The 26,625-nt window shown below is 33.3% G+C and overlaps 1 protein-coding gene across 1 annotated transcript; it reads left to right on the top strand.

Annotated features, from left to right (window-relative positions):
• The first annotated feature begins 16,869 nt into the window (after positions 1-16,869).
• On the top strand, positions 16,870-24,523 carry LOC131146413 (NAP1-related protein 1-like). Its single transcript, XM_058096009.1, has 10 exons — positions 16,870-17,147; positions 18,346-18,468; positions 18,588-18,638; positions 19,255-19,326; positions 19,469-19,582; positions 19,667-19,725; positions 20,843-20,903; positions 21,042-21,098; positions 21,228-21,269; positions 24,040-24,523. The coding sequence occupies exons 1-10, from the start codon at positions 17,019-17,021 to the stop codon at positions 24,091-24,093; spliced, it is 762 nt and encodes a 253-aa protein (XP_057951992.1). The 5' UTR covers positions 16,870-17,018; the 3' UTR covers positions 24,094-24,523.
• Positions 24,524-26,625: the final 2,102 nt, after the last annotated feature.

Raw genomic sequence — 26,625 nt, 5'->3', positions numbered from 1 at the left:
AAAATTTGAACGTCATAAGGAAGAATCCTTGATAAGTTTGCAAGTTCTCTAAAGAACCAAAGAAGAAACAAATCCTCACTTTTTCTTGATTTCTATTCAATGATCAATTTAGCTCTTACAATGGTAAGATATATATAGTTAGCATAGGGGACAAGGATATTAAACACTTAATAATTCCCACATAAACATGGGAGACAATGACATTAAATACTTAGCAATTCCCACACAAACATGGGAGACAAAGACATTAAATATACCAACTTACTAGACGCATTAATGACTCTCACAACTTACTAAAAACCCATGCAAGCTAAGTTGTCTTACAAAATACAAATTAAATGTAAAGACAAAAAGCCAAAAAGTCAAATCCCACAATTGAATAGCACACAATTAATAAGGAGATTATAACCATTAAGTAAGATTAGCTCCATCAAAAACTTGAATTAAGTTTATTAAACCTTCTTCTTTCTTTGGGTCAAGCTTGGAGTGCCCCGTTTTTGAATTAGCCCAAATATCTTGAATCAGCCCATGAAGTGCTTCTTTGATCTTCTTGGATCTCGCTATAGTGAGAGGCCCAACTGAAATATGCAATGGATCCTTCAATGGTGCTTGTTGATTCTCATCAGTAAGTCTCTAATGTATTTCGATTGATTTATAAAAATTCCATGTTTTGCTTGTTTGATTTGAAGTCCTAGGAAGAAATTTAGTTCACCCATCATTCTCATCTCAAATTCATTTTGCATAGTACTTGCAAACTCATTGCACAATTCTTCATTTTTTGCTCCAAAAATGACATCATCTACATATACTTGAACCAAGAGCATGTTATCATTCTTAGATTTTATGAATAGTGTTGTGTCTATATTTCCTTTGATAAATCCATTATCCAGTAGAAAACCACTTAGCCTTTCATACCAAGCTCTAGGAGCTTGCTTTAAACTATACAAGGTTTTAGTTAGTTTATAAACATGTTTTGGATACTTATGGTTTTCAAAACCTGGGGGTTGTTCTATATATACCTCTTCACTTATGTAGCCATTTAAAAATGCGCTTTTGACATCCATTTGATATAGTTTGAAATCCTTAAAAGCAGCATAAGCTAACAACATACGAATGGCTTCCGTTCTAGCTACAGGTGCAAAAGTTTCCTCAAAGTCTATTCCTTCTTCTTAGTTATATCCCTGAGCTACTAGTCTTGCCTTATTTCTAACATTTATCCCATGTTCATCTTTCTTGTTCTTATATATCCATTTTATTCCAATAATTGTCTTATCCTCAGGTCTAGGAACTAATGTCCATACTTTATTTCCTTCAAACTGGTTTAACTCTTCTTGCATAGACATCACCCAAGATTCATCCTCAATTACTTCACTCACATTCTTAGGTTCTTCTTGAGATTGGAATGCACAATGACTAATCATATTTCTAAGTGAGGATCATATGGCTATTCCACGTCATGGTTCACCTATTATTTTATCAATGGGGTGATTCTTTATGTACTTCCATTCTCTAGGTAGTTCATTAACCTCATTTTCAATTTGATTGTTTTCAGCAGATGATTCCTTAATTTCATTTCTCTTATTAGAATCATTTTCAATATACAGTTTTTCAAACTCCCTATTTATCTCAATTTCATCCTCATCGGTCTTTTTAGAGAAAATATTTGACTCATCAAATACTACATGGATACATTCTACAATGGTTAATGATCGTTTATTATATACCCTGTCGGCTTCACTATCTAAGGCATATCCTAGAAATATACCTTCATCTAATTTCACATCAAACTTTCCTAAGTGTTCATTGTCTCTAAACACAAAGCATTTATAGCCAAAGACATGAATATACGAGATGTTTCGTCTATGGCCATTCCACAATTCATAAGGAGTCTTATTTAGAGATGGTCTAATCAAAACACTATTTAGAAACATAGCAGACGGTATTCACTGCCTCAGCCCAGAAGTACTTAGGTAACTTATGTTCATTAAGCATAGTTTTGGTCATTTCTTGTACAAACTTATTCTTTCTTTCAATAACACCATTCTGTTAAGGTGTTCTAGGAGCTAAAAAGTTATGAGATATTCCTAATGAATAACAATATTCTTCCATATCTTGATTTTTAAATTCTCTACCCTTATCACTCCGGATATTTTTGATTGTATATCCTTTTGCATTTTGAAATTTCTTGCATAGTTTAATGAATTGTTCACACGTTTCATCTTTGTAACCTAAAAATAGAACCCATGTATATCTAGAATAATCATCAACTTTAACGAATGCGTATGATTTTCCTCCTAAACTCTAAATTGGGTTTGGACCAAATAAATCTAAGTGTAGCAGTTGAAGTGGCCTAGTAGTAGAGATTACTTTCTTCTTCTTAAAACTAGATTTTGCTTGTTTTCCAAGTTGACATGCATCACGGATTTTATCTTTCACGAATTTTGCCTTAGGCAGTCCCTTAACTAAGTCTCCCTTAACTAGTTTAGATATTAAGTCAATGTTTGCGTGTCCAAATCTCCTATGCCAAATCCAACTAATATCATTCATAGCAGAAAAACAAGTTACATGTTAAGAAGCAAGACTATCAAAGCTAATGGTGTAGACATTTTCATGACAATCAGCAGTAAACAATATTTTGTTTTCAGATTTGTTCTCTACAGTGCATTTGTCATGTTCAAATGAGACTTTATAACCTTTATCACACAGTTGACATATACTCAATAGATTATGCTTTAATCCATTAACCAATAACACGTTATCAATGACAAGGGAAGGTTCCTTACCAACCATACCAACTCCAATGATTTTACCTTTTGAGTTATCTCCAAATGTAACGAATCCTCCATCTTTGGATATGATAGATGCGAATTTAGCTTTATCTCCTATCATATGTCACGAGCATCCGCTATCTATATACCACTTGTACTTTGAAGTGGACAATTTCAAACACATCTGCAATGCATAATCAGATAACTACTTTTGGTACCTAGATTTTCTTAGGTCCATGGGGGTTAGTGTTAGACTCTCTTTTGAATTTCCAGACCTTTTTAATTTTAACATCTTCGTTCTTGAAAGGACACTCAAATTTATGTGACCTGACCTCTTACATTTAAAGCATGTAATATATCTATAAGAATCTTCTGTTGGAACATAAGATTTTGATTCTCGTACAAAATATCCCATGTAAAGATGTCTTTGTTTTAGGTTATCCTCTCCATTAAAACCAAAACCTTCCTTTTCTAGGGAGTTTCTTTGAGTTCCAAGGAGTTTTTCAAAATTAGTTTGACCTTTTGTAAATTTATAAATGATCTTAGATTTATCTTTCAAATTCTTTTCTAACCCCTCAATTTTCAATTCCTTGTCTCTTATTAAGGATGCATGAGATTCATTTTGACTTTCTACTAACTTCGAAAGTTCCTTCAATTTTAACTTCAAATTAGAATTTTTCTTATTCATTTTCTCAAGCATTTTAAGTGTATACAAATATTCTTGTTGTAGTTCATCATAAGAGAGCATGCTATTTTCATTTTTAGAATCACTGGAATAATAATATGAAGTAGAACAAAAAGATTGTACCTCGTGGTCGTCGTGAGTCATCAGACATAGATTTGCAATCTCGTCATCACTGGATTCATATTCTGAACTACTGGTACTATGAGTATCCCAACCAACCTTTAGTGCCTTCTCTATAGTTATAACATGTAAAAAGATCATCCTTTTGCTTCCTTCTGCTTGACTCTCCCTTTTCTAGTTTTTTAGCCCTTGAATTTTCTAGTGTATTTCTTGTTCTTTCTCATGAACTTTCCAAATTTCTTAGTAAGAAGAGCCATGTTATCATCCGATTCTAAATCACTTCCTTCACTATAGCTATTAGATGATGCCTTAAGTGCTGTAACTTTCTTTGCTTTATTTTGCTCATTCTTCCTTTCATTTATTGCTAGTTCATAAGTAATGAGTGATCCGATCAGTTCATCAACTGACATCTCCTTCAAATTCCTTCCTTCCACTATTGCAATAGCCTTAGCTTCCCAAACTGGCGGTAGTCCCCTAAGTATTTTCCTGATCAACTCATAAATAGGGTATGATTTACCGAGAGCATTTAAAGAATTTATGATGTGTGTGAATCTAGTGTACATGGATTGAATAGATTCATCAGCAGCCATTTTAAATGCCTCATATTCACTAGTAAGCATGTTTATCCTACTATCTTTTACTTCCTTAGTACCTTCATATGTGACTTCTAATTTTTCCCAAATCTCTTTAGCATTGTTACAGGCCATCACCCTATTAAACTCATTTACATTTATTGCATAGAATAGCAAGTTCATTGCAGTAGCATTTATTTGCACAAATTTCCAGTCTTCCTTTGTATACTCATCTTCAGTCTTAGGAACATTTACCTTTTCAACTACTTTCACAGGAACATGATTTCCTTTAGATACAATTTTCTACTCTTCTCAATCAACATTTAAAAGATATATACTCATTCTTCTTTTCCAGTATGTGTAATTTACACTATAAAAAATAGGTTATCTAGTGGACGAGTGTCCCTCACTGAAAGGGGTTACACTGATATGTGCCATGTGATCTTTTCACAAAAATAACGGTTAAGTTTATGTAACCTCGCTCTGATACCAAATGTGAATTACGGTGTTATCCTAAGAGGGGGTGAATTGGTATTTTTAAAAGATTATGTCCTTTAACATCTAATTTCAAAAAAATTTCAATTACAAACTTTCAAGTTACCTAACAACAAGATTAATGTTTCACAATTAATCAATCTAACATGTGTCTTTGTCAAGCATACACATTTACCCAATTACTCACAAATGTAACAAGTGTTCATCACATACACAATGCACAAGTAATTTAAATACAATAGGGATATTAAAAAAGGAGTTAAGGGTAAGAGAGACGTAAACAAGATTTTACGAGGGTCAACCAACCCGGCCTATGTCCTCGCCTTGAGCAACCCACTCAAGGATTCCACTAAATACTTGCTCCTTTAACCGGGACTGAGCTTCCCTTACAATCTGCTGCTTACAAGAGGTACAACTTCCTCCTACTCCGCTGCTTACAGGAGATACAACTTTCTCCTCAAACCCGGTTCACAGCCCGAATGGTGATTACAATATAGAATTACAATTCTACAAAACTCAATATTGCTTGTAACCAAGCTAGTTAGTACAATAGAAAATCCTAACACATATTCATATGATAAAACTTGAAGCTCAGTAAGTATGTAACAATGTAATCGTTATATGAATGATATGCTTCAAAAAATTACCTTTTAATCAATATCCCCTAAAATTTGATTTTTTAAAAATAAGAACTTCGTAGATCTTAGGGTTTAATTTCAAAAGACTTTATGCAGGAACCGAAAATAAGATCCTTTAAAATAATATTAAATAGTGCTCAGATATATGTTCTTGCTATCCAATAATTTGTAAAATTAAATCTTTGACTAAAATAAGTGACTTTGAATAATGCAAATATTTAAACAAAACTTTTCACAGGATATTTCTCACGAATATATATTTAGAACCTTTAGACTTTTCAATCAAGTAGATTTTGCAATAACAAAATATCAAGTCTCTGAATGAAAATAGGAACTTGAAGATTAGTGAATATTTAATGTTTAGAAAATCTTTTCACAAATAAATTTTTATGTAACAACACAAGGAATTTTCTTCTCAATAAGAATAATAGATGTATGAGTATGAGATATGAAAAATCTTCAAGATATCTATATATTGAAAACACAAACCAATCCTTGTTTACCAAACCTCAATCACCAAAGCTTGTTTTCAAGATATGTAAATGAAATCTCTTTGAAAAGCTGAGATGATCTGCCCAAAGAGTATGAAATCAGTAGAATATTAGCAAATTCTTGGTATGGAGGCACACGTAGCACAAGATGTGTGAATTTATTTCTAAAACTCTTTCTTCTTGTGTTTTTGGGGTTTTCAGAGTGTTTATAGAGTGAGCTTCCTTGTTGCCCTCGATACTAGGAATATCCCCCAAGTTTTTATAACATTTAAATTTGAAAAATTTAAAATCTCCGCACGGTCAGTCGACTAAGCTATTGGGTTCAGTCTTAAAACACTGAAAATTATAGTCTAGACATAGGGTCAGACGATTGAATTGTAGGTTCAGTCTTCTAAAGTCCTAACTCGGACGACTGAACTAAAGGTTCAATCTTCTAAAGGTGTTCTACCTGTTTTGTGTTTCAACAAATAAATTTTTAGTAGGCTGAACTAATTCTTTGGTCTTCTGAAGAAATACTTCAGACATTTGAAGTAAAACTTCAGTCGTCTGAGTGTGCATCTTCAGACTTCTGAGGGTACACCTCAGTCGTCTAGGCAGACCAACTTCACAATTTTCATTTTGGTTTTCAAAATCCTTTTTGCTCTCTTGCTTTGATGTCTTATAAAACTTTTTTCGGGTTTTGAAATAAGGTCTCTAAGTCCATGTTTAACCCTAGCAGATTTTCATGAGATGCATGTGTCCTAAGGTCAATCTAGGGTATATTTTGAGCTTCTAACTATGTCATATAAAATATGCAAATACAATCAATTCTAAATACCCATTCCCATGACGATCTGAAATTGATGCTTGCATCTTCATTCTTCTACTCTTTTAGTTTCATAGATTGTTCTAGGTTGTATATGCTTTAATCCTCATGGCTTCCATGACTTCCTCACCTTTCGTGCATACTAAATAATGTTCATGCTCCCAATATCAATGCACAAGTCAAATACCAAGTGATTTGTCATTATCAAAATAGGATTGGACTCATATAGTCAGCATTTTTTATTTGTACATGTCTTCCACTCAATAGATGACCCACATATTACAACAGAAATAAAACACTATTTCATGGGAATTTAGTATGTGTGTGGGTCTTATTTCCTTAAGGATTCTATGATGGGTAGGATTTCCTTATACTATTATTTATGAAATAAGGAAAAGTCCTACCATCATCCTATTTTAATTTGGTCTCTTATCTAGTCACACGGTTGGCCCTAAAGTCGTGTCTAGAGTCTAGAGGGGGGGGGGTGAATAGGCTCTTTTGTGGATAATTGTTCTTTTCTACAAGATAAGAAGACTTGGCAAGATACAAGCAATTACATCACAAAATAAAATAAAAAATGAACAACTCAATAAATATGAGAAGTATAAGGGAGAAAATCCTAAAACCGTAGTTTAAGGTGGTTTGGCCTTTTGCCTACATCCACATATTGAGACACGCTCAAGGATTCCAAAATCCACTAACCAATCTCCTTCAAGGAGGGAGAATCCTCTACAATCTAGGAACCAATACCATACGCTCACCAAGAGCTAATTGGCATGGTTCACCAAGAAACCTCTTTGCCTCGGTTCACCAAGAACCCTAGGTTCACCAAGAACCCTTTTACAACAATCGAAAAGATGGAAAATAAGGTTGACACAAATGATGCTCCTTTAATGAGTTGATTACAACACAAAACCTCACATGAATCTCTCTAGTAAGGATTCTCACACAAGTATAAAGAGCTAGAGAGATTTGAGCAATGAATGATGAACTAAATGCATGCAATAAGTGATCAATAACTATCAAATGTGTTTATTAAATTCTAGTAGCTTGTATTTAGGTAAATGGATGAACTACCCATTAAATGACCATTGGGCATTTAAAACAATTAAAAACTTTGAAAACTAGCCATTTTGTTCTCGTTGGATTCGGAGTCCAATGCAAATCGTCAATGGTTTTCCCCAAACTGTTGATGGTTTCCTCCAAGCCAAAATCCATTTTAGCTACTGTCTGAAACCATCCCAGCACCTAGCCAAATCGTCGACAGTTTGCCTTATTTCTCTACTTAGGTGCTTAATCTTGGTTAAAACTTAACTGATACAAATGTATACGAAAGATTTTAATACTAATATCATTTAAAACTTTTCCTTTTAAAAATATCTTGTATGAAATGCATTTGAAAACTCATTAAGTTTGTTCTAAGAATTATTGAAATCCTATATACTAACATGCTTATGCAATTGCTCAACTCTTGCTAATTGCTCGAATCAGAACTACAAGAGTTACAAATCATTCCTACATCAAACACATCCCATTATACATATGTGACTTTACATTAGCTTTAGTTGGTTGTGCTTGGGTTCTTTCGAGTGTGCTTTGATCTTTGCTTCTTGAATGTTCACTTGATCTTGAGTTTACTCCAGTGTTGTCATGTTGTTCCTACACTAACTTGATGTGCAAAGATTAGTTTAACTCAGAATCACTAACGGATTGTTATCATCAAAATATGTTATTTAGGATTATGTAGCCACTAAGGCTAACAATCTCTCCCTTTTTGGTGATGGCAAACCATTGGTGTTCTTGCAGGAAATAATCTCAAACTCCCCCTCAATCTATGCATATTGTTCAAAAGATATGGAATTTTACTCCCCTTAGTATATGTATATTAAGCATGATAAAACTATTTAACTCTATATTTCATAACCATGCAAGTTTCAAAAAGTTCATTTAATATTGAATAGCAAGCAATCACTGAACTTTCATCTAGAGACAGCATATACAACAAATCTGACGTTCATTTTTAACAAGTCACACGTTTCAGATTTGTATAACTCATATACATAGCACCCATATATAATAATAACATCAACAACAAGCAATGTCAATAGTAGCAGTACTTAACAATACAAGATATGGTAGCAGTATCTCAACAACATCAATACCAAATAACGTGAGCAATTTCAATAGTAGTAGTACATAACAACACAAGATATGACTACAATATCTCAACAACATCAATACCAAATGACTCAATAGTTCAAAAAAATACCATAAGATATGGCAATAGTATCTCAAGAACATCAATACCAAATGACACACTAGTTCAATCAAATACCATACCAAAATTCCAAACACCAACAGTATCAATCACCCCCTTTGATCATCATCAAAAAGAGGGGTTCAAGTCACCTTGTCTAAGAAGATTGAGAATCGTAGCCAGACTTGAATCAATGTACTGACTTTTTGAGTCCTATCTCGTTTTGATAATGACAAATAACATGCATCTAATTTGTGCGTTTAGTATATGAACAAATTTATTTTTCAGAAGACACAAATAGTCAATGCAATATGGGAGCCATGAGGCACTCAAAGTACACATCACGTGGCCCATTCCATGGGAAAGTGAAGAGCAAAGAGTGAAGACATGTATTTTTTTAGTTGTAATGTATTTAGAATAAATTGTACATGCATACCTTACTTGATCTGATGTGAAGCTCAATAATGACCATAGATTGACTCTAGGAACTCAAGATTTCATGGAAAACCTTTTTTATTAAAAATGATAAACAAAATCAAAAGGTTTGAAATGGTTTATGAAGTTGAATAAAGGCTAAAACTCATTTTTCTTAAGGGGTCAGTCGACCGATTCATAAATTCGGTTGACCAAAGTTAAGAAATAGTTGAAACCCAAGTTTTCTAAAGGGATTGGTTGACCCAATCATAAAACTGGTTGACCGACATTCATTCGTGATGATTTGGCAAACCAAATCATCAGCTCGGCAGACCAAATTACGCAAAAAGGGAAATCGCCTTTGGTTTGGTGGACCGGACCTGGGGTCAGTTGACCAGAACTCTCGGGTAAAGGCTATTTTAAGAAAAAAAAAAAGGGCCATAAAATTTAAAATTTATTATTATTTTAATATCAAACGGTCATATAACGGTCACAATTTACTTTTGGCTATATATACCAAGCCCAAACACTTGGAGATAACTTTTTGATCAATCATTATATACTCTTGATATATTTAAGCATTTTTCATACTCATTTCCCAAAATCGAAGTTTTCTTACTCTCTTTATTTTCGAAAATCCTTTTGAGAGAAAAACCTTAACTTCTCCTACACTTGTCTTTGAAAATACTTTTGGAGAAATCATTTATTTCTATTGAATCTTTGAGCATTTATTATACACTCTTTTTCACATTAAATATCAACTACTCTCATCTACTCTCATTTATTTCAAAACTCTTTTTGAGAGAAATATCCAAACTCTATTGACCTTCATTCTTATCTTGTGAGAGTACATTAAGTTCTTTCATTGTACTAACTAGCTTTTGAAGAAGAATTTCATTGTATACAAAATCTATATTCACATTCTTATTTTTGCGGTTTGGGTTTTGAATCATGCCAAATGAGGGCATATCGTTTGGAGAGGTCGCTCCACCTACAAGGAGTGTTGAAGTGGGTATCTCCACTCGAGTGAAAGAGTGTTGTATGAGGTGGCTCTCGCTTGATTGAAGGAGTAGTTAGTGGAAATCCTCAAGCATTGTATTGAGGCAAGGACATAGGCAGGAATAGCTGAACCTCATAAAAATTGTTGTGTTTGTTTTCTATATCCCTACTCTCATTTAAATTTCCGTACTTGTATGTTTAAATATTTATAGTCTTATGATTGTTTGATTAACCCTAAACTTGAGAGCGGCTGTGTTTTAAAAATAAGTTAAAAAGTTGACCTAGATGTTTAAATATCCAATTCACCCCCCTCCCTCTTGGGATTACACCAAAACTCACAATTGGTATTAGAGCATTGTTACAAAAAGCCTAAGTGTATTTGTTAAAGATCATATGGCTCATATTGGTATATCTCCTTTTGGCGAGGGATAATCATCTTCACGTCCTCCAATCTTTTTGTGGTGTTAACTATACATTTTGGAAACAAAGAATGAGAATTTTTCTTCAAAACATAGATTGGAGAGTGTGGAGAGTTGTTGCCAAGGGAGACTATATACCTATGAAAAATGTTGAAAATAAAAATGTTCCTAAATCTGAGGATGATTTTAGTGAAGATGACATGAAGTTAGTGCAAGTAAATGCTAGTGTTATGAATGTTTTATACTGTGATTTAGATGCAAATGAATTTAATAGAATCATGGCTTGCAAAAATGCTAACGAGATTTGGGATAAATTAGAAATCACATGTGAGGGACTAAGGATCTTAAGGATAGTCGTATTGATATGCTTACTAGTGAATATGAACGATTAGTGCAAAACTGTAAGTGCACAATATCGTAGTTTTATAATAAAGTGATGAGAAGAGTATCATCCTCGGCGATTGGTGACTTACTTTTACCAAGTACCAAAATTATACTAATATTGACTTTATTTAGAAAAGAAATTTAGATTTTTGTTAGTGCAAATATTGAAATAAACTAAATTTAAAGAAAATATTCAAAAGAGAATGAAATTATTTGCTCAAGTATCAAAGTAATGAGAAAGAAAACTTCTAGGAAATCGATTTCACCTAGTTTCTTACTATGCTTTACTAATCTAATTAATAGGAATTAATTTTCTCCATTTGTTAGCAAATCTCAAATTCATCCAAAAAGCTTCTTTCGATAATCAATTGGAAACTATTCTTGTTCAATATTTAACATAAGAGTATGCAAATCAATAAAACAAAAACTCATTAAAACCCACGATTTTAATACTACATAGGTTCATACAAGTCTTTCGATCTCGATATTTTTACCTATGGTGAAATATCCTATATCTATCCTATAATTTCCCCTTTTGGTAGCAAATCACAAGATCAAGATCATTTAATTAATGGCTAGTTAATTAAAAGCAATAAACTTAGAATAAATCAGACAAACTAAGACGAAAATTACTTCAGATTAGCATAGAAAAGAAAGCATAGTTTGAAACTAGATTACATCATTTTCCTTGAAATAATAAAATTAGTTCATGATGAAAATAAAATGCCACATAAACGAATTCACCATATTTTCTTTTCTCATAGGAATGGAGGATAAATCAACACAACGAACACTATCGTCGTGCGCCGCAAACACCACGAGCACCATCGTCATGCACCGCTTTCCTGTTTATCCAAAGATTTTTTCACTTTACCGCCAGCTCCCAGCTCTCCTACTACAACTACTGTGTGTTTATTTTTCTTTTCAGTGCAGCCTCTAAAATCTTCAAGAAAAACCTGAAAGTTAGGTGTTGTCCCAAAAGGGGGGGGGGTGAATTGGATTATTAAAATTTCTTTTAATTCTTTTTATGAATTATTTGACCTCTTGTTAATTTATTAAATACATAGCAAAGCTTAGTTAATTATTCAATCCATAAACGAACAATTCAACACAACAAAAGTAAACCAAAACCTAAACAAACATCCAACCAATCAATCAACTTTAAAGTAATCAACCACTCAATATAATATTAAGCTTTTTGGCAATTCTCAGCTTTTGTATGTAGCTTTGTGTATATGTTTGTTTCAAGCCCGATATTGATGAATTTGATTTCTTAATATGAAACAAAATATGAAATCCAACACCTTTTCCAAAAACTTACACGAAAAATCAACTTTATGTTAATAAGTCTTGGGAGTTAACCAATCAATGTACTCCTTTACGGTTTCCGCAATTTGTATTGATCAACCAACATACTTTCTTTCGGTTTCCACAAATCCCAAAATCAAATTAAACTTTAGTTTATTTAATATCTAATCCACATAGTGTATATAATCACAAATTAATTTCAACCACGCAGTTAATATATGTTGGAAATTAAAGAGAGTAAAGAAAGAGAGTGACACCACATTTTTTATAAGGTTTGGCTTATCCCCAGCCTAAGTCCTCACCTTTGGCCAATACCACCAAAGGATTCCACTACATCGTTCCTTTCTGGGCGGAACAAATCTTTTACAAGTGATACCCTACTCTTAAAAACTCCTTAAATAGGCTAGAGCAATGCCTCTCCAAGTGATACCTCACACTCGGTCACTCTTTCAATAGGCTAGAGCAATGCCTCTCCAAGTGATACCCCACACTCGGTCAACGATCCAATAGCCTCGAATAATCAAGAAAGAAGAAACAATATATGTGTACAATTATACTCTCACAAAGAGCATATTACTACAAATTCAAACACTAGATACTTCAATATTCAAATATCAAATTGAAATACAATTGAAGCTCAGGTAAGAATTCATCAAGTTCTTTCTAGATGAGAATTAGCAACTCAGAACTCAGTAGTAGGATGGATCAGAACTTTAGAAATTCGTCACATCAATTGAGCAAAGATTTAAGTAAAAGAGAGCTTTGATAACAAGATGGTTTTCAACAGATTTTTCAATTCTTGGTTGTTTTATATTAATTTGATTTGCAAAATCATGTATTTATAAGCTTAGAAAAGTATTTTTGTGTTGCCCAAGTTTACTTGGAGTGTCTTCCAAGTTTTTAGAAATTTTTGGGGACAAGAAACCAATAATTGAATTTAAAAACATTAAAAAAATTTATCCGTTAACAATGTTCATACGACCGAAGTATCGGGTTCAGTCTTCTGATGTTCCTTAATACATTAAAAAATTTGAACTCGACACAAGGTCAGACGACTGAACTGTAGGTTCAGACTTCTGAAGTCCCAGCTCAGATAACTGGACTGAGGGTTTAGTCTTCTGTGGGTGTACTGCCTTTTCAGGATTTCTCCAGAAAATTCTTCAGTAGACTGAACTTATTCTTCAGTCTTCTAAAGTATTTCTTTAGTCTTCTAAGGCTGCTCCTCATTCATGTGGGCAGTCACTTTTCATATTTTTCATTTTATTAAAAAAAACATTTTTGTTGTTAACTTATAAAACATTTTATGAGGTTTATAAGGTTTTAAATAAGGTCTCTAAGATTTTATCGAGAATGAGATCAGTGGAACAAAGAGATGCATGGTAGCATAGCTTTGCTTGAGGTGCAACGAGCCACCTCCTTATATTTTGCACATCTCTTCTCGAAGAAGTTCCACAGTTCGTTGTTGTTTTGGTGCGTGGCATGTTTGGAGATAAAGAACAAACAAGACTCAGTTCCTACAAACCCTAGAATCCGTAGGGATGATTTAATCTTGAGTTTTGGAGACTAGGATTGCAGAGTTGTTAGGTGATAATGGAAGGAGACAGAGAGAGAAAGAGAGAGAGCTTCGGAGGAGTGATAGAATAAGGTTCAGAAGTCTTAAAGTGTTAAATATATATATATATATATATATATATAAAACTTGCGACTTCAATAGACTGAAGATTAAGTTCAGTCTTCTAAAGATTTTTAGAATCAGGAAATTGAACAGGCAGTAGCACCTTAGTCGTCTGAGGTCCAGGCTCAATCGTCTGAGCCTTCAATGCTACAGTGTTCAGTTGTTTGAGCTTCCAAGCTCAATCGTTTGAACTCTGTAAATTTCTATAAATTTTTCTATTCTTATCCTAAAACCTTTCTAAATTACTTCCCTTCTGTGCTTTATCAAATTATTAGGCTTCAAGCATCTTTTCAGCATTTCCTTTTGAGACATATAGCATTCTTCTTTTTTGAAGATATGTTCAATTAAGGTTCTCTTTATTTGAGGCTACTTATGACGTTTTGTGATTATCTCATAATTTCTTCTTTATTTCAACTAGTTCACTATCCTTGTAGAAAAAAATTGGATTAAGTGACTTTCTTAATTTCTAAAAGGGAATACTTAAAATCTATGGTTTATGAACTAGTCTTTCATCATTGTACCCATACTTTCTTGGGTTCGGATGGTTAACAAGAGATGTTTCTTTAATTCTCCAAACTTGTTTAGTTTTCACACCCTTCCTCTTTAATGGACATTCAAGTTTTATATGTCCCTTCTTCTTACATAGGAAGCATATAGTGTGAGTGTAGGCATTTGAAGAGGTGCTAGCATAGTCTTTGGAGGCTTTTGTAAAGTACCCTATATAGAGGTTGTTTTTCCTTGTATTTTCAACTCCATTAAACCCTATGCCTTCTTTGTTCAAAGATATTCTTTGTGCACCAATCATTCTATCAAAATTTTCTTTTCCTTTAGTGAAGTTGTAGATTATTTTAGCTTGATCTTCAATTTGTCTCTTAAAATCATAGATTTCTAAATTTTGTATATTTTTGCCCTTTTCTTCTAGCTTTTCTTGGTTCTGAGACATCTTGGTAATTTCATTTTCTAGTTCAGAAATATATAAGTCTTTTTCATTATCCAAGGAAGTTTTGGACTTTAGATCTTCTAGTTCTTTTATTACCTTCTCATTCTTGCTTTATAGTCTATGGATTTTTAAATCTTTTTCACTTTCAGCAAGTTTTAAAGATTCCAACTCTTTCATAACTCCTTCATTCTTGTTTTTCAATGATGTGTATCGTTTAGTCACATTAACTAAGATCTTATGTACTTTGAATAATTCATTTTGAAGTTTTTAATAAGAAAGCATACTTTCATCATTAGAATCATTAGATGAATCACTACGAGACTCATTAATTGATTTGGATGAGGATCTTCCCTCATTGTCCCATGCCATATACCAAGCAACCTCTTGGTTGATTCATAATCGGAACTACTTGTACTCATATTATCCCAAGTAGAGGCTTTCATTACCTTTTTCTTTTTCTTTTTGGAATCTTTCTTAAGTTTTGGATAATCTAGTTTTAGATATCCTACTTTCTTGCATTTATAGCATGTAGGTGGTTCTTTTTTTTGTATCTTTTTTATTAGTTTCTTCCTCATCTTATTTTGAGTTAGGGATTTTTCTTTTGAATTTATTCTTCCTTCTTAGTATTCTTGCAAGTTTCTTGGATATGAAGGTTATTTCATCTATATCCATCTCTTCTTCATCTTCATCGCTAGAGTTTTCATTTGAGGCTTTAAAATCAATGGATTGTTGGGCTATAGATTTTCCACTTCTTTTATTCATGGTCATCTCATAGGTGACAAGAGATCCTATGAATTCATCTAGGGATGTATTTTTGAGATTTCCTCCTTCCGTAATTACTGTAGTTTTAGGTTCCCAAACGGGTGGAAGACCTCTAAGGATTTTACAGATCATTTCATAGGTGGAGTATGTTTTTCCTAAGGCATTTAGGGAGTTTATGATATATGTGAACCTAGTATACATATTTGTTATGGTTTTGTCCGGGTTCATTTTGAAAGCCTCATACTCACTTGTGAGCATGTCTATTCTACTATCACTAACATCAATGGTGTCTTCATAAGTTACTTCTAATTTGTCCCAAATTTCTTTGGCTGACTTACATGCCATGACCCTGCTCCTAGTGTTCGACTTTCTTAAGAGAGCTACTGCAGGCTGCTACAGCTGTTGTGGATGAAGGGCTCTTAGAAGCACTGGATGAAAATAAAATGAAGGGAGCGGATGCTTGCCGTGAACGAAGGGGTTCTTGGAAGCCCTAGATGGAAATAAATAAGAAGGGTGAACAAAAATGCACTAAAAACGCACAGGGTGTGAATTGAACTCAGGATCCTTGTGTGTTTTAATGAATCACCGCGTCTCCCATTTGCGCATCCAAAAAACAGCCACTATTTCTAGACTAGTAGCTTTTGGATTTTACAGAAACAAGGGAAACGGTTTCCTTTGGTGGCACCCCGACAAACAAAACCAAATATGTTTTTGAGTTTAGTTTTTGCATAAAAAAAAAATACAAACAACAACAATAGCAATTGTACCCTTAAGGTCCATTTAAATAAAATATTTTACTTAAAAAATTATTTATTTTTATAGATTTCTTTTCTATTAAATATTATAAAAAATAAAAATTTATTTTAATATGATTAAAAATTTTTAAAAATTAAATATTAATAATATATAAAATTAAAATTTTGTTTATAAATTTAATATCCTTTTTCACTTGATAATTAAATATAAAAATATAAATTCTTAAATATTTTTATTTTATATTTTAATTATTTTTTAACTTTCAAACAGGACCATAATAATTTTTGCCCATGGCTATTTGTTTTTTTGACAAATTTGGATGACTCACCCCAGCAAATTTTCGAATTAGATGACATAAATGCCTTCAATTGAAAACAGGGTTTCACGTTGTCATTGGTTGTTTCACAACCACGCTACATCTGATTCACAAAGACCACACAAACTCTCTCTCCCTCTTTTTTAACGGTTCACTGTACAAAACAGAGTAGGGTTTTAGAAGAGAGTTAGGGTTTTTCTTGAAAGTAGCCAATATGGTGGCAGACAATAGCAAGAGGCTGAAAGTTGCAGAGAAAGGCGAAGAGGAAAACTCGGAACTCATTGATCGAGAACTCGTACTCTCCATCGAGAAACTGCAGGAAATGCAAGATGAGCTAGACAAGGTTATCCTTATAAATCCTTGCTGTATTTCATCTTGTTCTGTTCCATATATTTCGTGCAGATGAAGCCGATATTTGCGGCAACTATACCAGTGTTTCACGTTCGATATATTTTTTATTATATCTTTTGCGTGTTAGGAATATGCTTCAGTTTTGTTCACGATAAACCTAAATAATAAAATGTAATCTCTTTCTTAATTTCGGGTTAAAGAAAATGTTTAGCTTTCCTGAGAATACTGTGGTTATTTGATTGTGTTGAGATGTTTTTATTTTTTCCGGGACAGCTATAAATGCGAGTTCTTAATTCTTTTTTCACGAACATAATATTAATTTTAAAATTTCCCCTTGTGCAATGTGTAAAAGTAAGCAAATTGGAACTGAGTTTTTTGGACAATCAAGTGACAACTTTTCAGGACGTAACATGTCCTGTGGGTTTGCCAATTCGTACTCTCACTCTCTGTTGGGACGTATCATGAATTTCAAGCAATGAAACTAATAACAATTTTGTATTATCTGCATTTCATATTACTTTTTGTACAAATCCACATATTCTAAGTCTAGGTTCTGAATTCCAAGCTCTAAAACATAGTCTCAGTATTTTTAACTAAATTCAACTGTGCTAAGCTGGCAGTGAAAAGTGGGTGCTTGTAATTACATTCATGCTATTTGCTGTGTTTAAGATTCAACTTTAGCCATGTGCTGCATCAAAAATCTGGGTTGAAGACAAGGATACACCTTTGGCTTTAAACTGTCCTTTTGGGAGCTATGTGGATTTTGATAAAATAAAATAGAAAATCTGTACTGAATTTTGGCCAAATTCACGCCAATCCAAACTGAGGATTGAAATCCATGCCCCCAAATGCTACCTCATTGTCTTTTTTGCAAAATTTTCATTATGTGGGATTTTGAATTGATTGTACAATTTTTAGTTTCTAATTTTTTAAATAAATATTATTTATTTATCTTTGTTTAAATAGTATTAACCATTTTATGTCTTCTAGTTGAGTTTTTTTTCCCCATTTAGATAAAATTTTGCATCTGACAAGGACATTCATGTAGTGTTATAAACTTATGCTGTTGAAAGAATGTCTTTCTATCCTTTAGTGTTTGGAGAATAAACAGATTGGTTTATCACCTGTAGACTGTAGTGGTAAAACAGGATTGACTTTTTTCTTGTATGCTTTTTCTCTTAATCTTCTAGATCAATGAGGAAGCAAGTGATAAAGTTCTAGAGGTGGAGCAGAAGTATAATGAGATACGCAAGCCTATCTATGAGAAGCGAAATGAGATTATCAAATCCATTCCTCATTTCTGGTTAACTGCTGTCAGTGATATTTCCTCTCTTGGTTCATTATGGGATACATGACTTGTTAGCTGCCATTGTATTTGGTATTTTGATATTTTCTTTTTATCCAATTCACCCGATAGTCATGTTTTGTGCAGTTTTTGAGTCATCCTGCTTTATCTGAACTTTTGGATGAAGAAGATAACAAGGTTTGGCTTTTGTCACTAAATGAATTTGAATGTTGGAGTGTGTTGACTATCTAATTTACAACTTATTTATCTCCTCTTTCTATGCTGAATCCCTCCCACCCCACCCCTACCCTCACCCCCGATCTATATTTTTCCAGATATAACATCAATGGATTATGTTACAGAATGACAAAAAAAGGAATTATTTAGAGTGGTTGATTCTCTCTTTTGAATTCAGAGGAGTTTATATCTGATTAATTATTATCAATGTTACCCACATTCTTATATGTTTTCAAGTAATTTAGTAACCGGGTTTGGTTTGCATTACTAAATTAACTGGAATGGCAGAGTATGTTGGTACTCTAAATTTCAACTTCTTCCATTTATTTATTTATTTTTTTTTTTTGGAGGGGGAGGGGGAGGGGGAATGTTTCCTGGAGATATTATCAATGAAGGATGGATCTTTCCTAGGAGTTATTTTCATTTTATTTTATTTTAAATTGTAGAATGACCAAAGGATTTATCTAGAATGGCTGTTTTATTTTTATTTTTATTTTTATTTTTTTTCCAAATGAGTTGGAGGAGTTTATAAATGATATGGGATTAATTTTTAACAATGTTGCCTACATTCTTATAGGTTTTCAAGTATCTTATCTCCTTGGAGGTGGAGGATTTTAAAGATGTGAAATCGGGTTACTCTATTACATTTGTAAGTTTGATTTTTTCCCCTAAGTTAGATATAGCATAAAAGGTTCACTGCTACTTTCCTTGTACTCTAGCTTGAATAGGGAATGCAGGTTTACATTGTTTTTGACAGAATTCTTACTAATGTTGTTTTTATACCTCTTCAGAACTTCAACCCCAACCCTTATTTTGAAGACACGAAGCTTACAAAAACTTTTACCTTCCTTGACGAAGGAACATCCGAAATTACTGCGACATCAATCAAATGGAAAGAGGGCATGGTAAAGGTTTTTATCCTTATACTTCAGGCACATGAGTTGCTGTTTATGATGTTCCCTGCTTATTTGCAATATTATTTTGTGAAGGTTCCCAATGGAGTTAGTTATGAGAAGAAAGGGAACAAGCGGTCTGCTGCAGATGAAAGGTTGGTTTCTCAACTTATTTCCTTTTAATTCTGTTGAACTGGTATCCAGAAATTCAACGGCAATAATGGGGATTCTTCTTCTTGTAAAGATATTTTCATGAACAAAATTATAGAATTAGAGGACATATGGTAATCTGAAGTCATTCTTAGTCATTTATAAGTTAATAAACAACCATTTTCGAATATGATAATCTTCAATGATCCAAGGAATTTCCTATATTGCAAAGTCAGGTAATGCTTGGATTGGTGTGTCAACCTTGTCCAAGTGCTTAAACTTGATGATTTGGTATACGTTTTTTATTTTAAATGAGCAAGTTTAGCTAGATGTATACTGAACACTGCATGGATGCACAGGACCACATTGTTTTCAATCTAAAGATTGAATGTGATGCTACAGTACGACATGGAAAATCTTTTTTTTTTTTGTTTTCTATTTAAGATGTTTTTATTGGGATCATATCTTTAAGATTTTAGGATTGTCTTATTTAAGATTATAGTATTTTGGTTTATTTAGGTTTCTAAAATTAGTTATCTTAATTTTCAATTTTTTAAGCCTATACATGTTTGGTTTGTATGCTAAAGTTTTGTGAGTCTGTCATCTATGAGGGACAGGATAAGGACATAAGTGAAAAATTTTCCCTTTTTGAGCTCTAGTTCATGTTCAAGGGCGAAGGCGCCTCTTTAACTTTTCTTGTCCCATGTTTTGGTTGCACAAATATGGATTGCAGATTTAGCCTAGCCTAGCTAGTAGTCAGTGCCTCCCAAATGAATGCACCTGAAAATGACTCCTTGCTTCTAGTTTTATTCACAGTTGAATTACAATTTTGGGTTGGACACTAGTCCTGCATATGCAAGTTTTGCAATATTTTGTCAAAAACTTGTGGTCCTTTATCCCATTTTAATGTGAAAGTGTTGATCTTTTATCCAATTTTAATTTGAAAATGCTGGTCCTTAATCCAAATTTTATTCTAACTTCTGTTATTCAGTTTCTTATATTAAGGCGCTTTCTTTGCTTGACTTTTCTTTGTCATTGTTGACAGCATCCGACAGCACTTTTACATTATGATTTTCTTGTTCATATTCAATTCTTCATTATCAGTTTTCCATTTTGATGCAGCTTTTTTACCTGGTTCAGTCAAACTAAACATAAAGATGTGATTGATGATATTCATGATGAGGTAAACTTGTCTATTTTAGCAAATCATATCAACATGCTTATGCCAATGGAAGAACTGAAAAACAGAAACTCTTTGTGGGAATCGCTGGAATTTTCTCTTCTATTGAAGTAGCTATGAGGTTTCACGTTTCAATTGCAGATTGCAGAGATAATCAAGGATGATTTGTGGCCTAATCCTCTGAATTATTTCAATAATGTAAGGCTTTTCCTTCCTTCCTGGTCTTTTTCCTTATGCAGAGAAGTAGTTTTGATTATGGCCTAAATTATTTTGTTACATTCTTGCTGCTTTAATGATTTAATGTCATTTTATAATTTGTTGATGTAGGAAGCTGACGAGGAGGTTGATGGGGATGAGGATAGTGATGAGGTAGGTGAAGTGAATATCATGTGTAATATGTAAATATCATTATAATAAAAATGCTAGGGATATTAACCTACTTTGCTGTATAGTTCCTGTCATATCAACATTGGCTTCCTGGTTTTTCCATTATTCTTTAGCTTTTATTTATTTGTTTTAAGGTGCTTCTCCTATCTGCTTTAAAATAAAAGAGAAAAGCAAGTCTTTCCCTCATTAAGATTGAACACTGGTCCCTAGGTTTCATGAATGAACAAAAGAGGTTTGGGAAATGTTTGGACTTGAAGACCCAATTGGGGGAACAAGAAAGCATACGCTAGATTTATGAGCACTGTTACAGAAACTGGTAATCATGCAGAGTTTTCATGACGCACTCATTTTTGTTTGTAAAAATTGGCAAACTGAAATGCCTCTATCATTTCATTGCATGGAACCCAAGGAATTAGGTTTTGGCTTCCCTTTAATTAGTTCCCAGTGTTGTCCAGTTAGTACCATATTCTGTCATGTTTTCAGGGTTGGTTGGTTGATGGTCCTCTATGGTGTTGGACTGATTGTATGAAGAATTGATTGGATGAGATAACCATGAAAAATTTGTACCATATTAGTTACAATTTACAAAACATTCTTGTAAGTTTTTCTTCCAAAAAAATTTGATGAAGAGTCAAATGGCTGAGATGATTAAACCCAGCTGGTTAGTGTAAATGACCTGCTTAGTAGAGTCTTCTTTACATGCTGGTTTTTTTTTATATCTATGTTGAATTTGTAAGGATTTTATTGCTTAGTGGATGATAATGTTGGGAGTTCACTGGATAGGAAATAGACCAATCATCATCTAAGCTTCTTGCAAGATGCTTTATGGTTTGGAATGAGGAAAGATGAGAGGCTTGTAAATGGAGTCAGTGAGAGGAATTTTAACTATCTTTTTTCTTTATGCGTGACTTTTTAATCCTCTCAGAAAATAGCATTACCAGATTCGTATTGCTTATACTAAAATAGGTCGATCAGGCTGTTAGGTGTTATTGTTGCAATTTTTGCACGAGCATTACTTGATCTGGATTGGCAAGGCTTCTGTTGATCTAGTGGATTTTTTATATCCTCCAGATTGTGATTCTGATGATCTTTTTTATTTTTTGGATTAATTTCTGCTTTCTATTGTATGAACCCATTGTTGTACCCTGGTAGTGCAGTGCCAGTGAATTATTATTATTAGAGGAATGCTAGCAGTATTTACTTCATGCAGTCTCATGCACTCTTTCTATGATTGGGCACTTGGCCATTTTCTTGAAACATAATGATGTAGCATGATTTTAAAATTTTCATGTAACTTGTATTTATTTATTTATTCATTTTTTTTCCATAAATTACGGTCAAGGGTTAAATTAGCAGCCATTTTTGTTGTTTTTGAAAATAATGCCAAGTGGCCCAATCATGGGAGGGTGTATGAGGATACTGCATAGAGCAATTGCTCCTAGCATTCCTGTTATTATTGAAACATGATTTGTGAGTTCTGAAGACTATGCGATGTTCATTTTTACTTTAGCAAATCTGAATTATGCTTGGAAAACTGTTTAGGCTCTTGTGCAACTTAATGATTATCCAGCATCTAAGTTTTGATCTTAATTTATGAGGCATAAAGTTTGCATGGTATCTCAAGCAGTCAATTTGATATCATAATTCTTCTTTGTTCGGGAGATACACTTAAATTATTGAGGCCTGTAAATGTTCTGAATGCTGATTCAGTATTATTAAATTGCTGAAAGTACTACAATGTAAAATGTTCTTGAATTTTGGGACTATGGACCCAGGTGTTTCTTCACTGTGCACGGCATAGTTAGAATCGTATGGTTCCTGATTCAAACCACTATTCAACACCAAAATGAGTTAAACTTAAAATTGTATAGGAGAATCAATAAGCTACTTGAGTCGTACTTGAATTGATCAGCTCACATGCGAACTGATACTTGACCAATAGGATATTCAGTCGATTCACAGCAGTCAGGTCACCTCTCAAAAACGAAACTTGTTTTAATGCTTCATTTTTCCTCAAGGGATTCTTTTCTATATCTATGTTTTGTGTTGAAAGAAGAAAGAAAACATCAATATTTAACATTCTCTGCAAGGATTTTAAGCAAACCTGAATTTTGGGCTTCGCAGAACTCTTCTGTCATTGAGAAAGGATGTGTTTTGAATTTTTAGAACCCTACGAAACTGTCAAATTTCAAAACTACCCCAGCCAATCAGTACTATAACAGAACACATTTCTTCTCAATGACAGGAATTCTGCCAAGGCCAAAATTCAGGTTCGCTTAGAATCCTTTAAGTGAATGTCAAACATTGATGATTTCTTTTGACACAAAACATAGATAGATATGGAAAGGCCAATTCTAATGCTTTTGTTTAGTTTTTATATTAGTCTTTCTTTCTAGTTTTTTCTTCAGACAGCATACATGCACATAAAATTTGATTTTTGAACACCATAAAGTTCAGTTTTTTAGTAATTTTCTTCATTCTTTCCCATATTTCTTTCCTATTTGGGCGATATTAGAATTGTTGCTGCCTGTAAATGTTCTGAAATTCAGTATTATCAAATGGCTGAAAGCACAGAACTTGCAAAATGCTCTTTAATTTGTTGACTGTGTATCCTAGTGTTTTTAAATTGTGCATGGTTGCAGACATTGAGGTTATATTCTCTCGGTTGTGCTTGCTTGCTTGGTAGTGGACTGATTCAAGAACTGGTAATGGATTTACATTTTCTAAATTCTTGATGTATGCTTTCTGGTAGGAAGAAGATGATGAAGAGGAAGACGACGATGATGGTGATGAGGGAGATGACTAAACTCTTAAATGTCACTGTTCTGTTGAATTATTTGTTGGCATTTAGTTCTTCGGTAATGGCCTTGTGAAGTGTTCCATACTGGTTTTGATGAGTTCCAGGTAACAGGGTACAATGACAACTTTAGCCCATGTCTATTGAAGGCGCCTCTTTATCCTGTAGACAATTGACTGCAACCATGGTCAGTTTGAAGATCTGACTTTTGTTTCCTTATCCATCAAAGGGCTTTATTTTTGTTCTTTGGTCGTTCTGGGTTTCTCCCTTGTATGTTGGTTGTCAGAGACTGAGGGTTATCTTATTTTGCAATTTTTATCATGATTGCTGTCAATGAAATCTCTATAGTCTGAGGCCTTTGGTATCCTATACATATAGATCTACTTGATTATGGAAAAGATTTGGGCTATTTATCGGTATATAGATTTATGTTATCTGATATCTTGAAAATGTTCTTGCTTTTGAAGTTTTTGAGAACAAGATTACTGGTAGGGGAATTGAACCCTCTGGCATGTTTATCCTTCTCCATAGAGGGATTTTATTTGATTATAAGTCTGCTGTTGTGAGCTTCAAAAGCTGACAGAATATACTAGTGTTGGTAAGAGTATCCAGTCCTTGAATCTGAATTGCACATAATTGAGATCAAAAGGTAAGTTCATTTGTTTTAGATACTCCTACTAAAGGTAGGAGTGAAATAAAATTGAATGTCACCACTGGATTTTCGTTCATCCTTCTATAATTGATTTCCTTTATTTATATTTTCCAACTAAATGTGTCATAAATTCTTCAGTCAGACTTTAATTATCTGTCACAAGAACTAAACATTGCTTAAATGCTTTTAAATATCCATGTCTACACAGTATGCTAATGGCATACTTTTCTTAATATCCTACCATATTGAAAGCCCATTTTTTGTTTGATAATGTTTCCAGCTAGCGTTTTATTTACCCTTGCCTCGGAGGTTAGGATGTAGAGCATTGTGAAATTATTTTCTTCATTACTTAACTAATGACACTACTTGAGTAGGTAATGTAGATTTATTCTCTAACTTATAAGGTTGAGGTTGACTTTGCCTATGCAAATTGTCATTTTAAGGGGCAAATTGTACAGTTAACAAGTTAAGCCCAAGGGGTACTTAATGTGAGATAAGATGAATTTTAGCATTGACAGTTGCAGAGTATTTGGAAAAGTCTCTTGGATAAAAGGCTCTTGAGCCATACAAAATCCACTAACTTGGAGGTTGCAATGGTGAATGGAAAGAATGTCTTGAAATTGCAATTATTCAATCATCAAGGAAATTGTCTTAGGAAGGTTGAGGTTTGCTCTCACATGGGGCGTTTTGAAAGAATAAAATTATGAGACCTTTGAGGCAGAGTAGAAAATATAATGTTGAGTTGTGAGATAATTTTGAAATCAATAATTATAGGTTAATGTTTAGGTTAGAGAATATTTCTTAGGAATAGATTAGTTAAAATAAGTTGCAATAATTAGTCATACAAACAATTATGTTATTATATCATGAATATGTCATTTTTTCTTATTAGATGTTAAATGAAATAATAAAAAATACACAATAATTGTTATTTCCATTCTCAAAACTTTTACTTGTATTTTATTTCAAAAAATAACTATTTAATGAATCAAATGTAATTATTGACGCGGAAAAAGAGAGTTTGAATATTTAGCCTTCAATTAGAGATGAGGGAAACTCTTGCTTTTAAAGTTGGGTGTCTTTTGAATCATGTGAGGCACCACTTAAGGGGAAATTTTGGCTCATAAAACAAAATAAATAATACCTTGCGTTTTTTTTGCCATTCATACTTTGCTTTGTTCGTGGGATATGTAGACTCCGCAATGAAAGGTTCTTTACTCTCACAATGAGGCTATAATGTATGGAAAGAGAGTTTAGAAATCCTTCATTCGAAATTGAAAGAACTTATGATTTATAACATCGGGATCCATTCCACACACACTAAGCCACTTCTAATGGGAAAGTTGTGACATTCACGAGCCACAGTACACAATTCTTAGCACATGGAAAGAGAAGTTACACCAACAATGTGATACATACCTTGACAATGGAACCCTCTACCCAGGCCTCATTTTACACTTTTTTACCCCTCTTTTTGCTGGTGAATACTCCTAAAAAAGAATAAATTTGCATATACACTTTAAAAGAGAATAAATTAAGTTAAATATGAGATTCACAAATGGGGTATATCTTTATGAGTATGTTACCTCCAAAGTCTCTAATGCTTGACTCAGGCTTCTCCCTACTTGATTTTAATAAAAAAATTGAGCATATTTCTCGAAAGAAATGGTGAGGCTCATTTAATGTTTCTTACATGGACTTTCGTAACATATCACAAAAGATAATATTCAGAAGCCCTTGGACATAAGCTTAGGTGGTAAAGAGTTTCACCAAATGGCCTTGGACAAAGGTGAAGTCCGGGAGTCAAACCTTGCCGCCTGCAACACACATCTGCGATTTACCTCCTACGTGTTGGTTGAGGGCACAACTGGTGTAGGCGTGAAATTAGT

Source organism: Malania oleifera, chromosome 13 (genome assembly GCF_029873635.1).
Source record: "Malania oleifera isolate guangnan ecotype guangnan chromosome 13, ASM2987363v1, whole genome shotgun sequence".
NCBI lineage: Eukaryota > Viridiplantae > Streptophyta > Magnoliopsida > Santalales > Ximeniaceae > Malania > Malania oleifera.
This window is presented reverse-complemented; position numbering and strand designations above follow the sequence as displayed.